An 18,453-nucleotide genomic window follows, 5' to 3' on the forward strand; every position below is an offset into this window, starting at 1 on the left:
ACTTCAGAGATTGGACTTTCAGCCGAACACTTCACTAAATGACAGCTATTAAGATTCTCAACGCCCACCACCCTGCCACGTTCTGGGCAAATGATGCTGACGGCTCCGCCCCCCAAATCACATCCTCTAGAAAAAGAGAGTAAGCAGGGAACTCATTCTCCAAAGAGACATAAACAGAATTTTACCGAGCAGTGCTGGGACAGAGATTTTTTTCTGAATAGAAAATCAAAATGCTAATGTGAACATTCTTTTTCAAAAGCTTTTTGTTCAGAGAGGAAGCCTGGTCTGGTAAGACGGCACTGCAGTGGTCAACTGTGACTCACAGCTCCACCCTGCCCATTACGGGTGGTGTCACCCTGGACCAGACACTCAATTGCAGTGATGTCATGAAAAGAATAGGCTCAGTACTATTCCGCTGTCTGGAAGAGCACCAGAAGCTTTTTTATGGTTCCTCAGAGCTTTCTGCACTGAACCTTAGTATAGAAAGAAAAATCAGAGTGATGAGGAGAATCAGTGCATGTGGGTGACTTTTTGATTTAGTTATATCATGTACACACAGATGCCACTATCAGCCAATGTCGAACAGTGGGAACCAGATTTACTTTGCTGCCAGCAAGAACCAAAAAGTGGACAACATATATAGAACTGTATATATATATGTATATATATTTCTGCAAGATGTAAGACATCAGGCGAAGGACAGAGACCACTGAAACATATGCAGTGAGCTCTATGATTGGCCAAGCTTACTGTCTTGAGTCTCCAGGCTGTGGCTCCAGGCGTAGGAACCCAGGCAGAGAGAGCCTGGTAAATTCCAGAGAGCTGAAGATATGGCTTGAGAATATGGAAAGATGAAGGTGGCTGGTGGTCACAGGAAAGAGTACTGGAGAGAAAGGAGTTGCTTGGAGAGAGAACCCAGAGATTTTCAGATAACGCCCTATGAGGGTGTAGCTAATAACCAATGCATGCTCCTGAAAGAAACTTAGGCCACAAGAAAAAAATTATCCAAAAAGATTTGAGGTAACAGGATCTGGTGCTCATACAGAGTCAAGAATAGTACCTGTTCCCACCATTCAAACATCCAAACAGAGTAACTCAACACTCACGGTAGCATCTTCCTTCAGTATTGGGGAACAACCAGCCACAGGCTGGTAACTGCTTTGTTTCCACATTATTTAACTGCATTACAGCACAAAGCTCAAGCACAGTTACAGGTATAATGTACAACAATATCCAGTGCTCAACACTGTCTGACAGCCAGTCAAAAAATTCCAAAGGTTTAAAATTAAGTAAAGGTACGGAAGATAGGAAACAAACAAACAAAAATTCAGATTGAACTTCCAGATAGGAAAACTATAATGTATGACCTGAAAAACAGCCAGATGGGCTTAATGTCAGACTGAAATACACCAGGGCACCTCATCATCAAATTGGTCAAAACTAAGGATACAGAAAAGGCCCTAAAAGCAGTCAGATTAAAAAAAGATACGTTATTTACAGAGACATAAAGAAAAGGATGATATCAGTATTCTTGTTGGAAATAATGCAAATAAGAAGACAATGGAGCATCATCACTAAAGTAGCTGAAGAAAAAAATTTCATCCCAGAATTCTGTCCCAGTAAAAATGTCTTCCAAAACAAAGGTGAAATAAGGATATTTTCAGACATAGCTAAGCAAAAAGAATTCTTTATTACTCTGAATGCATTAAAAAAATTTTAAAGAAGTCCTCTGGGTAGAAGAAAAATGATTCCAGATGGATTTACATAAAAAATGAAGAACACCAGAAATGGTAGCTATATAGGCAAATAAATATTTTTATTATTTAAAACTCTTTAGAAGATAATTATTTTAAAAAATAACAATAATGTAGTATGGAAAAAAGTATGACAAAAAGAGCCTAAAGGTTAGGAAAGGGGAAATGAAAGTACTGTATTGTAAGATTCTTGTAATATTAGGGAGATAGTATAACATCATTTGTACTGGTGTGATGTCATTGTGAGAAGTTAAAAATGTTTCCTACACCAAAATAATAAAGAGTTAACACTAAGAACCAACAAAAGACACAAAATAGGATCATAAAAAATATTCAATTAACCCAAGAGGTGGCTGAAATAAAAAGAAAACAAAGGGAACAAAGAACAGATGGGACAAATAGAAAATAAACAGCAAGATGATCGATTCAGGCATAATCATATCAATAACTTCATTAAATGGTCTTTTCAATGAAAGGGCAAGACCCAAGTTTATGCTACCTACAAGAAATGTACTTCAAGTATAAAAATGAAAAAGCGAAACAAAAGCATAAGGATGGATACATGATACACTATGGTACATTAATCACAAGAAAGCTTAATTAATATCAGATATAGCAATTTTAGAGCAAAATATATTACTAGGGATAACAAGAAGGTCATTTCCTAATGATAAGAGGGAGGGGGTGAGAAAGGACATAACAAGACTGAATGCTTATGCACCTAAAAACAGAGCCTTAAAATACACAAAGCCAAAGCTCATGGCATCACATGAGAGAGACCAATCCATGATTGCAGTCAGAGATTTCAATACCCTTCACTCAATAACGGATAGAACAAGTAGACATAATGTACACACTCTCTGAATGTTCCTTACATCCAAAGTAAGCTCTCCCATGAAGCCTCACTGAGAAGATCCGTGCTCGCACTGCTCGGTACACCTTTCAGGGCATTTGTCACTTAACACCACAGATAAGCCCCCTTGCTGTGGACTAAAGCATGACTGAATAGGGCTCCTATCCCTGGAGAATGTGGCTCCTGCTCTGAGCAGGAAACCTGAGGTCTAGTGCCTGTTATTCCACTAAAAAGCCTTATGAGCTGGCCAGATCTCAGCTTTCTTGACCTCATTTACATCACATGAAGAGAGGGCTGGGCTAGGTTACAGCTAAAGTCCTTCCAGCTTTGGGTGGTTCCCTGACTTCAACTGTACCGTGAATTGTCACCACCCCAGGTGTATCAACTCTTGCACTGTGAGTCCTTGGGAAGGTGGGACTGTCTATTGCACAGAGACGGTCCTCCGGAGGCAGCTGCCCTGTGACCCTTCAAGATAAAAAGGACTGAGGTTGAGCCTGTGAGTGACGGTGCTCCTGGCATTTCTCCAGATTTCTTTCTCATGGGCTCAGTCCCCAGAGCCCCCACACCTGCTGTCTGTGCTGTGCCCTGAGCTGTGCAGGGAAGCCTTGGCGGGACTCACCCGAGGGGGAACGGCCTGCAGAGCGGTGATGTAATTCTCCAGGGCCAGCCGGCGGCGGTCATTGAGCATGGCCTCCACCCGCGCCATGTGCGTCTCCACCAGCTGCTGTCTCTCGTTGGCTGCTTCCTGCTCCAGAGATTCCACCTTCTCCTGGAAATGCTGCCCTCACAAACACAGGCACAGGTCAGTCGGGAACCAGACAAACAGGACGGGGCAGCAAACTCAAGTCTTTTCAAAGGGATACCATATTTTGCTTTATTCAAAGAACTTAGTCATTCCAACATTTCTGACTTAATTCATCCTGTTTCATGAGTTACCCTCCCTTCTCTGCTTTCCATCCCCAGACCAAATTTCTCAATATAAATCATGTTATACAGGCTCTGAAAACAGCCCGGACTACGACAACGTAGGATGCATTTATGTATTCTTCAAACTCGAAATTACAAGCATATTTCAACAGTCCCTCTCTTACTCAAAGCACTTTAAGAAAATGACCATGATAATCTCAGGGTTTACTTAAGGGAATTCTGAGAGGGCTTCGAGTCAAAAATTCAAATTATCATGTAAATTTGCCACGGGGGAGAAGTGGCAGAAGGTAACAAAAGCCAAAAAAGATGTATTACTGATAAAAAGTAGACTTTACATAAAATATGAGTTTTATTTAAATGAGTTATAACTTGAGCTAATTGGGAGCAAAATATGAGGGCGGGGTTTAAGCAATGGAATTACTAGACAATAACGAGCTATAGTGCAAGTTGTGGGAAATAAGAACAATCATGCATGAGGTTCCAGCAGATGCTGGAAAAGGTGGATGCACTTGATAAACAAGGGATGCTGGCGTGTGCTGCTTAGAGGAGACGGGCTCCGGATTTACCTGGATAACGGCTTTCTTATCAGCTTTAGGCAAGTTCTTGGCTTGACGTTCTGCCTCTTCCCATTCTCTCATGACCTACAAAACAAGGACCTCATTTAAATTTAAAACCATCAGTTCTTTTTTTCAAATCTAGATTTAGTGAGATAGATTGCTGTGTTCTTCTTCTATACTTGACATTTTAAACATTAAAGATGCTCACATTCCATTCCTATCTCAATAATATTTGACCTCCCACCAAGATGTAAATAATCTATCACAGCAGTACGTTAAACACACATGTTCACGTTTATTGCAGGCATGTGGCCCTCTACAACAAAGTTCGTCTTTTTATTTTCCTGAGAAATGGCTGAAAGTCATTTTATTTGATGTGTACAAATGTCAACGGTTCATAAAAGGCATATATTTCCTGAACAAGGTTTTCCAACATTAAAATTCAATATGCTGGCTTCAGTCCTTTGTGAAAGCAAGTTATACAATTTCAGACTGTATATTTTTCAAACAGTATGAAGAGGGGAAAATCATATATAACATTTTATACATATGTACACACACCGTAGACACAATGCCAAAAAGAAGTACCAGTGGAGGAAGGAAAAGGAGACTTCTGTTGTCAGAAATCCCAAGATCCACTGCACTGAAGAGCCGTGGGCAGTAAGACCCCTTTGATTACCAACTTGGTCACATTAGAAGCTTCTGATTGCCAATTCGCATCACAAACGGCAAAGAACACTCCAAATCCTTTCAGAAATTCCAAGAAAGTACATGTTGTAATGTTCTGAACGTAGCGAAAACATTCCCGGCAAATAACACTAATTCAGTAACCAGGCGCATCCGTTTTGTAGGAAAATAAGGCTTCCTCCCCCTCTCATCTATGATGTTCACTCACGATTTCTCTAGAGAAGTTTACTCACTGATCTGAATGCAAAGAGGAAAAGTCCACAGCTGCGCATGTTGTTGAGAAAGGAAATAGATTCTTACCACCTACAGCATCCTTTTCAAGCATTACTACTCCCTGACAAATTGAGTTTTTTTAAATGCAGCTTGTACCTAAGCTAGGTAATGTAAAGGACAGAAAGTTCCAGTAAGCAAAATAATGGTCTGTTGACAGCTGTGTACTTACATACTTTGTGGACACACAAAGCACAAGAGAACTTGATTTCTATACCAAAAGAGCCTGTTATTTATAGGTGTTTAGTCCTAAAGAACAGATTTTTTTCTGACATCCTTCAAGATCGCAAAAAAAGAGGCTTGGAATAAAAAAACTATTGATAGAGAATTCTATGAGAATGCATATCGAATCATCATGTCAGTTTTTAATTAGATACTTTATCGTCTATTAGCATTGATTCGTTGCATAAAAGACAAGCTTCCCCGTGTTGTTTTCAGGAAATTATGGAGGAGAAAGAATGGAATGAATTCTTTATTTCAAGGGAAGAGCATTTAAAAAATAACCTCACACGTTTACAGCAAAATTGGGGAAAATGCCCGGCTGCTATGAACAAGAACAGAATAGAGAAGTAAAGAAGCATTTTGCCCCCGATGCTTTGCTGGCTCGAGGAGTTAAGAAAGGGCGCTTGTGAGATGAGGGCTACTGAAGCTACTTTTGCTTTCTACACGAGATAAGCCTTGCAAGAAGAATACTTCCATTTCCTGCTTCGAGAACGTTCACAGTGGTGGCATTCTACCATGAATTCTTCAGGCAAGCAGTCTCAGAATTAGTTTGAGAGAGAAGTCACATGTCTTACTGGAATGTGCAAAACGGACTTTCCTCATAACATGTACACTTTCACCATCTCCCGTTGTATATTCAGAACATGGGCTTTCAGCATTGAGCTGAAATCCACGGAATAATTAAGGAGACTGATTTGGCTCATGAAGTGAAAATAAGCAATCCTCTAGAAATGAAATAAAATTTCGATTCTCAGTGCAATTTAATAATTTCCTACAGCCTTGCAAAGAAAACAGTTCACCTACACCATCACACTAGGCCTAGCAGATAATAGATCACCGCTGACCTGCTAAACACCAGCTCCAGCATTAAGAGCTTTACAAAATCTGTCTTGTTTAATTGATTCCTCACATCAGCCTGTGAGAATCCGCGTGACTATCTGTCCCCACTTTGCGGACCAGGTTAAGTTTCCCGCTCAGAGTCATGCAGGAAAAAAATGGAGCAGGAAGGATATGAATCGAGATCTCCATGGCTCCAAAGACCATGCTTTTGTCCCCTGTGGCCAAATGTGCCAGGATAAAATGGCAAACCCAACAGGTGAGCTACATTTATTTATACTTGGTGACAGGAGAAAAGGCTGTTCCTAAGATGCTGACGCTTCTCTTAAAAATGATATGTTTAGAGAAAAAGGTCAACCTCCGTTCTGAAGAACCATATTTTAAGGATATGTTAAAACTGTTAAAATCCCATATGTAATAGAAGATTAGTTGGATTCTTTTATTTGCTAGATACCATTCATAACACAGAGCAACATAAATGTACAAGTTAAGAGTTATTACCAGCCCCAACAACGCCAAATACCAAAAAAAATCCCAAATCCTCTGTATTTGGAAGAAAACAAATAATAACGAAAACTACAATAAAAATCATTTTAAAAGACTAAAATTTTTAAATTAAAAAACTCTCAGGATCTGGACTTTGCAGAAGCCCCATAAAGTCTGATAAAGCAATTTTCCACTGCGTGCACAAAAGTGTCTGTATCATCCAGATTTATGGATCTTCAAAGACTTGGCTGTTTCACGTGGAGAATATGACAATTAATATAGAGAGATTTAAAAGGCAGGCAAGTTCAAAGTCAAACGGTCTCCAACACTCAGTACCAGAGATCATGATGATAAATGTTGATCCCAGGCATCTCCCTTTCCTATCATCACTGGAATCTAACAGACAACATTCTCTGCTCCAGGACAACAACCTTTAAATTATCTCAGATATTAGGTAATGACTAAAAAGATGAAGAACGTCCATCAAAACACATCTGAACTAAGTCATGGTTTATGTAGATGTGCTAAAATAAAATTAAGCCACTATTCTAGGAAAGATCTGTAATATATGAAACAGAGTATTTGAAATTAATTTTATTAATAGAATCAAAACGACCAATAAATACTGGAAAAAAATTCAGGTTTTATATTTTTTAAAAATATAATGACTAAGTGGGTTCAAGATAGAAATATGCAAGGTTAGTTAAGATGCCTTATATAAACTTACAGGGACGAAACGCTTACAATCCAGCTGGAGGGATAAAACTGGTGAGCAAACATTTAGAGTTAAATGCAAAGGGTGATGGCTGCTTGTCCTGTTCTGAGGACTATGTGACTATAGGGAATGGCTGAGATTTGCCGATGTGAAGGAGAGTGGGAGGGTATTTCCAGAGATCAAGGCTGAGAGCAAAGGGAAGTCCAAGATGAGTTCAGCACACGCTAAGCAGAGTGTGACGATGCACAAATGACAATGTCAGTAGTCAGCAACACAGGTGGGAGAGGAAGGAGGGAGCCTGGAGTCGGGGTGTTGGGGGTTCGGGTGAGGGGGCAGGCACCAGAAATGCCATGCTGAGCATTCAGTGCTTTTTTGGTTATTATTCTTTCAGGGGGCTTCATTGCCCCACAAATGGATTTTGAGGGCAATGAGGGTTCTGAAAGCTTCAGAAACAAGCAGTGAAATAGGATTTAAGTCTGAAAGATGTGTTTTCAGTAGGGGTAAGCATGGCAGCTGACAGTCATCCTATGCTTTCTTTTTTTTTTTTAAATTTTTAATATATTTTATTGAAGTATATTCAGTTTACAATGTTTGTTTGGGTGTAAAGGGTGGGAGGGGATAAATTGGGAGGTCAAGATTTGCAGAACTACTATATATAAAATAGACGACAAATTTATACTGTACAGCACAGGGAACTGTACTCGATACATTGTCATAACCTGTAATTAAAAAAATATGAAAACGAATATATATATGCTCCTAAATGACTGAAGTACTGTGCTGTAGACCAGAAATTGACACACCATTGTAAACCGATTATGCTTTCTTAACAGTGACGATCTATCAGCTTGTGTCTTTCCTGAGGAAAACTCCTGTTTTTCAGAAGAACTGGCTTCAGGTGAAACCTCACTATTCCAGTCTAGCTAGCTTTCTAGTTCAACTCTGAAGTCCAACTTTTAAGTTCTCATCACGGGCAACAACTAGAACTGTACATTATATTCCAGAGCCAAAGTACTGAAATTAGAAGGTTTTATTCCCTTTAGTGTTATGATTCCTAAGTAGTTCCAAGTATTGTGGTCACTCATCTTAAAAAAAAAGGAATTATGTCTTTTTAGATACAGTAGTAGTTCTATGCTTAAATATAGGTTTCATTATTATTTAGGTATGGTGAAACCAACAGATCAGGAGGAAGCTGCCACTGAAAAGACTATTATTCACAGTTACCAAGAGGAGGTGGCATGTCATGCCATGAGGGGGCCACCCAGGGAAGCACCACGGTCAGTCAGGAGGCAAGAGGGAGTGAAGGAAAACCGTGGGCAGGAGCCTTTATTGTGGTTTTGTGAGAAGGAATGTGCAAAGCAGGGTAAGCAGGCTGAGCGGGTTTAAGGATTGAGTAGTTTGAAAAATTCTGGTGGGCTCTGGGGTATAAGGGTTGTCTCTAGTTGTCTGGTACCTAGCCTTGGGGTGAGTGGGGCAGGTGGATAGTAGGCAGAAGTTTAAGAGAGTGATAAAAAAGGTACTCAGGGCATATGAGCTTTGGATTGGTGGGTTGGTACATGAAAGGTCAGCTTGCAGACCAGTCATTCCATATCTCTAAGAATTGGCCAATCCTGGGAGCGACAATCTGCCTGGGGTTAGTGAGGCCTCAGATGTCAAATCATCAGAAAATAAAAAGGTATCATTAATGCAATCTGTTAAATGATTATTATTATTATTTATGATCTTGGAAAAAATATGGCAGACTCTTTTATGAATCTTGGTTAGAGCCAATCATGAGAACTTTCAAGTATCTGTGCTAAGTATGACAAAAGTTAGTTACACCCTCTGATGTTTACACACAATATTAACGCCAAAAAGGAGTGGTTGACTTTAATCTGAGGTCGTTCTTCATTCACTCATGTATGTGTCCTTGAATCTTACTTTTCCTGTTATTTCTTCACATTCACTCTTAAGGGTAGAAACGACGAGTTGGAACGGTGACCGGCAAATAAGCGCTGGATACATATTTGCTGAATGAATGACTGAATGAAGAATCTGACAAAGGGCTAAAACTCTCAGTGTGACCTATCTTTAATACAACATGCAGCACCTCGCAGCAGGCACAGCTTAAGGTGAGTTGATATTATTACATGTAAATTAGCCATGTTTTCAACGTAACATATTTTTCAATTTGTTTCATAAAGAACGTGATTAAAACAAAACAGGATTTGGTGGGGAGGGTATAGCTCAGTGGCAGAGCACATGCTTAGCATTCATGAGGTCCTGGGTTCAATCTCCAGTACCTCTTTTAAAATAAAAATAAATTAAAAAACTTTATTACCCTCCCCTCCCCAAAACAGGGTTTGTAGCACAATGTAGTGAAAAGAGCATTGTTCTAGGAGCAAGAAAGGCTTGGGTTCCAAACGCCTCTTTGTGTTCCTTACATTCCTTTTTTTCTAGAGTGGGAAGCCGAACCCTTAAACCTTTATTACATTACCTGTCATTCATGGGACCAGCTGAAATGATCATGATGGTTCACTTTGGTTTTAAGTGCCTCCGGCCCCATGAATTAAGTTTGTAAGAAATGTTAGGATCAAAGTTTTAATAATCTGGCATTTAATACAAAAATAATCATCTTTACTAAGGAACATTTGAAGAGATTTTAATTTACAACACCATGGTTACAGGACTACCCTAAACACAGAGTGACCAAACCACCAAGAAAGGTATAGGTCTAGCTTCATTGGTGCTTACAAAATCTTAGTTACTCACTTTCCTGAATCTCTCCACGGGGGCATGTTCAAGACAAAAAGCCCCAAATCGGTGCTGAAGGATGGAAAGTCACATTTACCTGGGACATTCTCTCACGGTGCTTGGCTTCCAGCCTCTCTTTGGCTTTCTGGAAATGGGCGTGTTCATTCTCATCTCCAGGTGTCTCGAGATACTTGTCAACGGCGTCAGGGGTGCTGGCTGCTGTTGTAGGAACTGTCAAGTAGAAGAAAAGGAGGTTTGAGAAGGGTGACAGAATTTCCAGTCATTTCCAAGAAAAGCCCTTTTTTTTCCGTTTATTCCAGAACAAAGAATTTAGTAAAGCAGCACACACAGAAGATGTTAATGCTGTTCAGGAGAACATAAGACATTTCGCAGCACAGTAGGGATATCTTTCACCCCTTTCGAAGAGAGGGTGAAGGAAAATCTTGAACACAGTCCATTTTGTGACTACAGTATTATATTTAAAATTCTCTGCAAAACAAGCTTGCACAGCACAAAAACAGTCGGTGTTTCATATAGACATGTTGTATCAAATCCCTCTGCTTTGATGGATTGTTAATAATCTTGAAAGTAAATGGTGGTATCAAGATCACATCTTAAGATTCCTGCAAAAATCAAAGAAATCTGGAAATCAGCCTGTTGCAGAATAACTGCACCTCAGAGTAAAGATAAATCCTACACTACATATTTTAGATACCTGGTGAGAAAGTAGTTGAAACACTATTAAAAAACTCATAAATGTCAATAAATTCATTCTTGGAATCACAAAAGGACCTTTCTGCCTTCACAAATTTGGTAACAGTCAACCAATTCATTATACTAGATGTCAAAAAGAAAGTGATTCCTATTTTAAATTCCACGAATATTGCTGAACAATATTACTGAGCTGCAACATATACTGCTATATTATGTGGAAAAATAAACACTCATAAAATTGAAGAGTGTACTATAAAGCTAAAATGTCTTAAACGCATGAGCCGAGTAAATTAGAATGCCTATACCAGCAGATTTTACAAAAGATCAGTAATGACTACTGAGAATTCAGAGCATTTATGAGCTTATTTAAATAAGGCTAATGTGAAAAGAAAAGATTTTGATTTAAATAAGAAAGTATGTTCAACCAAAAAAATGAAATTAGGTGTTTTCACTACGTTCTCAGGTCCAATCAATTTAAGCGTTTTATTCAAAAGGTAATTCAACTATCACCAATGTTTTAAGTATTCTTCTTCACTAATCTTAGCTAATTACTTGACTATTATATTTGAGATATAATATCCCAAAAAGAACTTACATGAGAAGAATTAATTGCTAGCTCATTTTGAAACTAAATAGTAAGATAAATGTCTTTTATACATGTTTCAAGAAAATATCTGCAGTGTTCCCCATCTAAAGGCTCCAAGACTTGAACACAAACAAGAAGACTTTCTTGTTACATAGTAATGAATTTAATCTTAAAGAGAAATATTCATTCTGATTTCTTCCCTTCTACTTCAATCATTCTTTGATAATTATTTAAAAAAAAATAAAAGCAGTTTAGCTTTATTAGTCAATCCAGATATTGCTCTGAAGCGGAAGGAAGAGGGCAAGGCATATTCCTGGATTTGTTTTTTCAAAACACCAGGGGGTTTTGAGTCAGCGGATGTGGGATGGGCACAGGACAGACATATTGAAAGACATCTGCCCGGGGCGTCTGTGTAACAGACAAGGGAGTGTATATTTCACCAGCACAAGGAAGAAAGAACGATGGAGCTTGAGCTGTGTAATCAGGCACACGTTGACTTCAATCTTGCCTTGATTTCAGTCTTTCTCAGACTAGCTTTGACCCAGAGCAAGTAACTTAAGCATTCTGTGTTCCCATTAATTCATCTATCAAGTGGGGTGATAACGTGCCAATATACTAGGAGTGCTGGGAAAATGAGATGCCACATCATGTGCTCGTCATCCTGCAGAAAGGGTGGCACACGGCACTTCATTCATTTTAGGACCCTTCCCTCCTCCTTTGCTCATTATTATGTCCTAGTTCAGGTCTTCGAGCTTATGCTAACCATAGGAAAAACCAGCTACTTTTATTTCACATCCACTGAAAATGAATCACGCACAGGACCATGCAGTACCATGGATAGGAAATGTGATATTAATTTTTCTAAGAAATCTTCAGTATGAACCACATAAAAGGCTGAGATCATTGAAAATGTGTCCTTCATTTTTAAGACTAAAAAAAAATTTTCAATTAAAATTTTTGTTTGTTAAAAAAGGTAAATTTTTTTGCATAAACTCCATCAATATGCATGTTTTTAAATTAATCATTTCCCAACTTGAAATGGAGGTGATATTTACCATTTTAAATTTGTTTCCCATGATTTTAATTATTTTCTCATCTTTACAGGTAGAGCTCATGGGAGAACTAGTTAAGTCCTTTTGGCACAGTACAATCTGGCAGGATGACATAATTAGGTAAACCATATTTCACATTTTGAACAAACGAAAATGTATAAATTTGGGGGGCTATATTCACTGATCAAGATAGCCGTCCACTGTAAGTTGTTATAACCATAGCATGGTGCCCTCTTTGGAAAACTGAAAATGTGAAAGTTTTTATACATGTAGGAAGGTTCTCCAACTCAAGATTTTCTCCAGTTCTTACGATTTGCAAATCTACTGTTTTATGGAAACAGAAAAATCTGAGTCACTATAATCTCATTAGTTTAAGTTGAAATGTAGCTTTGAATTATTAAGAATAAAAGAATAATAAAAGAAATGAGCATGCAAGGTATATTTAACAGGATTAAGAATATTTTACCCAGGATGGAAAGGGGGTGGGAAGGGGATAAATTGGGAGTTTGAGAGTTGCAGATACTGACTACTATATAAAAAATTGATAAACAACAAGTTTTTTCCATATAGCACAGGGAACTATATTCAATATCCTACAGTAACCTATAATGAAAAAAATGAAAACGAATATATGTATGTATGTGTATGATTAAAACATTATGCTGTACACGAGAAATTGACACAACATTGTAAATTGACTATACTTCAATTTAAAAAAAAGAATATTTTAAGTATTGAAACTTATTTTTTAGGAACAAAGAAATGAATACAAATCCTGTATTACAGATTTATGCCATTTAACCAAGAAATATTTCTTAGTAAATCTTTGTTAGTGGCCTCTGAGACTTCCTTTAGTTGAGGACTTTAAGAGAAGCTGTCTCTCTCTTAATCTTTAAACTTTTTAGTCATTCATACAAATCCTCCATCTCAATTAGTGTAAGTAATTGAAAATTTCCTCTATTCATACCAATCAGAAACCAGATCACTGTCCAGTGAAGGAGCTAACAATGATGGTACATCTTGATATCTGTAAATGAATTTAGTATTTTATTATCACTGGCTCGCAGTTGGTGAGGAGAAGAGGGGAGAACCTTTTGGGAGGGGAACTTGGACAACAGACATTTATTTCTCATTGATCTAGAGACTTGGAAGTCAAGATCAAGGCTCTGGTTGATTCAGTTCTTGTTTTTTTAATTGAAATACAGCTGATTGACAATATTGTGTTAGTTTCAGGTGTACAGCAAAGTGATTGAATTATACACACACACACACACACACACACACACACACACACACACACACATTTTTCAGACTGTTTTCCATTATAGGTTATCACAAGATGTGGAATAGAGTTAAGGGGAGAACATTTCAAGTAGGAGTTTGTACAGACAGCTCAGCTTCTATTTCCCCAGTTTTCCTACATCCTATAGACGTGGTCATACCAGGACTGGCTGCCATTCTGTGATCAAGTCCATGGTAGGCCAGAGACCTGATAACCAGGAATGGTGGGCAGGGGCGGGAAGCCTGTACCCTAAGGCCCCTGCCCTTCAAGTGCTTCCTTTTGTGAGAGGAGCAGCTCAGGGAACGTCAGGTGTGTTCCAGTGCACACAGGACCAGGAATGTCAGGTATCTCCCAGGTCACTTAAAACACTAACCACTTAGAAAGGAGAACCAACCTGTCCTTAGGAGGGCATATTTATTTATTTAAATTTTATTTTTTTTATTGAACTGTAGTAAGCTAGAATGGAAAAGAATCTGAAAAAAAAAAAAGTGTTACAGGAAGGTTTATCTTAGTTGTGTTTTTGAAACTACCACCGATCAGTTACCCTGTTCGGAGACCTCTGCGGTGCCTTAGAAACAGAGATACAGGCTCCAGTTTCCAGGTTGGCCAAATCAGAATAGCCTCCATTCATTAGGGCCCTCTGCACCAAGCACTTTACAGGTGTTCTCATTTAACAGGTGGGAGAAGAAAACATTACCCTATTACCTTTACTGTGCAGAAAGGAAAGCCTATCATTTGACCTACACTCCCATCCCCAGATACACACACAGAAGTCTGGATTTAGGACCCGGTCCAGCAGGCGGAGGCTATAAAGTTACTATTTAGAGCAGTCGGGGCCAATCCACTGACATGTCTGGGGTACTGGAAAGGGTTTGGTTTGTTAAGGAACAACCTGTATCGGCAAAAGATATGCTTCCTTATGATAACCGTCAGTCTGCTTTCTACCAAATATTTTCCTGCCTTGAATGCTATCTGGTAAATGGCTTCTAACCAGCACTCGGCAGCCGCAGGAGGGTCATGAAAACAGGGGTCAGGAGAAAGAGCCCACACAGCTTGAATCTGAATGGTCTTTTAGCCTCCAGCCTTGGCTCAGACACGCTCATCCGCGCCTTCTGCAGGCACGCTCGCTGGGTCTGTTCATCCTCCCACAGAAAACCAGACTTAAGACTCAGGGCTAACCATCTTTAGCTCTGGGTTTGGACCTCCAGCTGCCAAATCACTAGCAACCATCCCAGCATCACATGCATGGGCTTTTAACTTTGAAATGAACTTCAAACTGATTTTCGTAGTCTAGTCTCATAACAACAAGACATACACCTTTTAGTACTGAGAATACACCCATTCTCAGTATTAAAAGAAATACCATATAAATATAATACCAAACAAAAACACGCTACAGAAGTGCAGTTTCCAGGTACAGCACATGACTGCCTCAAGCTGAACAAACTGCTTCCAAAACCTCAGGGGCATTTCTGCACAATGAATGCTTTCGATATATAAGCCTCGTCCTTTTTTTTTTTTTTCTTTCTGGCAACCCTAGGAGGCCAGAGGTATTTGCAGAGCTGCACAGCAGCTGGGATGTAGACGCTGCTGTCTCCATTGTACTTGCTCATTTCTTTATTCCTCCATTCGACACATCTTACAGCCCCAAGGACCTGGGAACTTGGTGTCTGGTCGAAACCGATGAGCGAAACAGACCTTTGTTCTGGTGGAATTACGTGCTAGTGAGACAAAGCACCACCACCGCACACACACAAAGACAGTAAGAAATCACATTGCTCAAATGTGATCTGTATGGTGGAGAAAAAGAAAAATCGAGCAGGGTTAAGAAGAAACAGGGTTGCCAGGGAAGTGGGGGGAGAGATGGCAGCAGGAAGTAGGTGGCCAGGCTGGGTCTCAATGAGAAGGTGACGTTTACACGAAGAGCTGAACTGAAGCCTCACTTCCCAGTTACCTGCCGGAAGAACAGGCAGATGAAGAAATGAGCACAGAGGTCTCTGGAAAATTCCAGGAAGAGCAAGGTCTGTGACCAGAGCTGAGGAAGCGAAGGAGAGAGTAGTGAGAGAGGGAGAAAGGCAATGGGACGGATGACGAAGGGTCTTGGAGCCACGATAAGGACTGGGAAGTTGTTTGGAGGAGAGGAAAAACGGGATGTGACATGTTGTAAAAGGATCATTCTGTCTGCTAAGGGACAAAACAGAAGGAAGGTGATCTTTTGAGAGTGAAAGATGAAGATGAGGATGGCTTGGAAAACTAGCAGGGAGGTTCTCCTGGAAGGAGCCCCCAACACCCCCACACAGAGACACGGGAAAAAGCACAGATTTGCTCCTTTCTCTCAACCACAAAATGTTGTTTCCTAAACCACAGGCAACCAGATACGAAGGGAGAAATTGTCTTCATGTGTCAGTGAAGGTTCATTTCAGTTTTGATAATGACACAGCAATGCCTGTCACAACATTTCCACGTCCCATTGTCATCTCCTCTCCTAGGACCAGCTGGAGCTCTATTTCTTGAGGGGGATGGGGATGGTGGGGGAGGGAAGCAGATTTGCTTTCCATTTATTAACAAAGCCTGGTGCTGCACCCAATGTCCCTGCCACAACATACGCCACCATCCTTGGCAACATGACACCAATGAAACATTTTCCTTCCTGCGTCTCCCCTGAGAAAACTCAATCATTTTAAGGGACGTTACTTCAAGATAAGGTAAAGACTGCCATTGTCTTCAGAGGCAATAGAGATGACTTTCTTGGTGCACGAAGAGGACCTCCGTATCAGTGACACCATCAAATTTAACTGCAAATGCACCAAACGCTCATTTTAGCTCTGATTCTGTAATTGTAGTACTCCCTTTCATAGTCAATACCAAAGGCAGTAAGCACGGGGCGTCAAGAGTAGAGGCATCATGAAAAATTGCCCCTATTATTTTGATATTTGTTTGCTTCCTCAATCTCTACGATAATACATAATTTTAAGGTTGGAATGGGCTCAAGATGCAAAAGGAGAAGTAACTCCACTTTCAAACAGTAACGAATATGACTGCCTCCCTAAATGGAGGCCCACGACTTGCATTTAGTCAGTACACTAATGTTAGATTCTAACAAGAAAATTTGGTCGGTCTCTTTTCATCTGCAAAAAAAGGCCATTTATCTCTATTGCATTGATAACAGAAGATAAGAGTAAATTAAGACCTATACAGCCATTGCCTTGTCATGGAAAATCCTACTTTATAGACAGCTAAGAATGCTGTCACACGAAATGGCTGTGATTTATCTGAGAGGTGGCAATGAGGATAATTTATATATATGGAATATAAACCTGTAAAGAAAGATATGATGTGAAAACTTCATCTCCCAATCTGGCAGACCTTACAGACTGCCACCCCAATTTTAAAAAAAGAAAAAAGAAAAGAAAAGAAAAGAAAACTCTCTCCATGTCTCCAATTGCAAAATAATTAGAATTCCTAGTGAATTCTAAACTCAAATATTTATCAAGTTCAAGTTAGAGGAGACATTTATACTGTGAAAATAAAGTTTGTGATCATTGTGGTACCAGACTCGACAAAAAACAACAACAACAAAAAAAACAAAGGCAAAGGCACTTCCCCCCGACATGCCCTTGTATCACACTTATTTTATAGTCAATACAGTCATTGTTGGCAGACTATCAACGCATCGTGCGGACACACGGTGATAAAAATGTAATCTATGCTGTGTTTACTCCAGTCTAGTTAAGCTACATTTCTTTTTAATGTCTTATGGACAAGTACTGATGGGGGAATTTTGTCAAATATGTGAAATGAGCATGAACAAATGAATGCTGGTGATTTTTTTCATTAATATCTATATCCTATTTAGCACAATGCACCAAAATGCAGAAGCAACTGACTAAAAACCATCTGTGAAGTGACAGCGACGGTAACTGGCATCTAGAATGTCTTCACTATTGGTTATTGTTTTTTGTCAATTTGTTGGAAGCTGCACTCCACTTCGTTAATGGTGGGTCATGAAGGGATGACCTGCCACAACAGATGAGCTCAAAAAGTCAGAATCTTCAGTATCGAAAAAGTCAGAATCTTCAGTATCGGCCACTTGCATAGAAATTGTAGCAGTAAAAGCCAGATGGAACTGATAACCTCTATCGTGGTCTTAAGGATAAAATCAATTTCTTTCTACTCTGGCCTTACACAGTAATCTTTCCCTACACTTGTGTATTTTATTTTACATTGTTACTTAATGTACCTACTTGAGTCTCATCACATCGATAAAACTGGAAAGTTATTGAAAGCAGGGTATTTGGTTTACTTTGCTGGTGTCCCTCGAAATATCTCGCTTAGTGCTAGCACATCCCGGGCTCAAAAGTACCAGCTTCATTTAACCAGGGGCTGGCCTGCTGGTCCAACAGATAACGTTTTGTTGGAACATGGCTGTATCCATCCATTTACCGATTGTCTGAAGGTGCTTTCACACTACAGCTGCTGGGTTAAGTACTTATCACAGAGATCTTTTGGCCTGCAAAACCTCAACTGGCCTTTTACAGAAAAATTTTGCCAACTCTTTTGTTAAACTATCTACTTACACTTCTTTGGAAATAGCTAAAGAATAGAGCATATATGTAACGAAAATTTTTTACTGTTCTCAGTAAATGAGCTTTTTTTTTTAAACGCTGGTTTGCTGAGTAAATCAATTCTTTTCAATCTCAGGGTTTCACACTATGATAGCTTGGTGGAAAAAAAAAACAATAAAACAAAACATTGTTTTTATCCTGATCATTTCTGGA

At 39.4% G+C, this 18,453-nt stretch overlaps 1 protein-coding gene across 6 annotated transcripts in view; it reads right to left on the reverse strand.

Moving 5' to 3' along the window:
* The window catches only part of APP (amyloid beta precursor protein), a 259,277-nt gene that overhangs the window by 74,572 nt on the left and 166,252 nt on the right, over window positions 1-18,453 (reverse strand). For all 6 annotated transcript variants that reach the window (XM_031458271.2, XM_031458279.2, XM_031458292.2 and 3 more), the window contains 3 exons: window positions 10,139-10,272; window positions 4,101-4,175; window positions 3,227-3,385 (listed from right to left, as the gene is read on the reverse strand). In XM_031458271.2, the coding sequence (XP_031314131.1) occupies window positions 3,227-3,385; window positions 4,101-4,175; window positions 10,139-10,272 (368 nt within the window). The remainder of the gene's footprint in view (window positions 1-3,226; window positions 3,386-4,100; window positions 4,176-10,138; window positions 10,273-18,453) is intronic.

Source organism: Camelus dromedarius, chromosome 2 (assembly GCF_036321535.1).
Source record: "Camelus dromedarius isolate mCamDro1 chromosome 2, mCamDro1.pat, whole genome shotgun sequence".
Lineage (NCBI taxonomy): Eukaryota > Metazoa > Chordata > Mammalia > Artiodactyla > Camelidae > Camelus > Camelus dromedarius.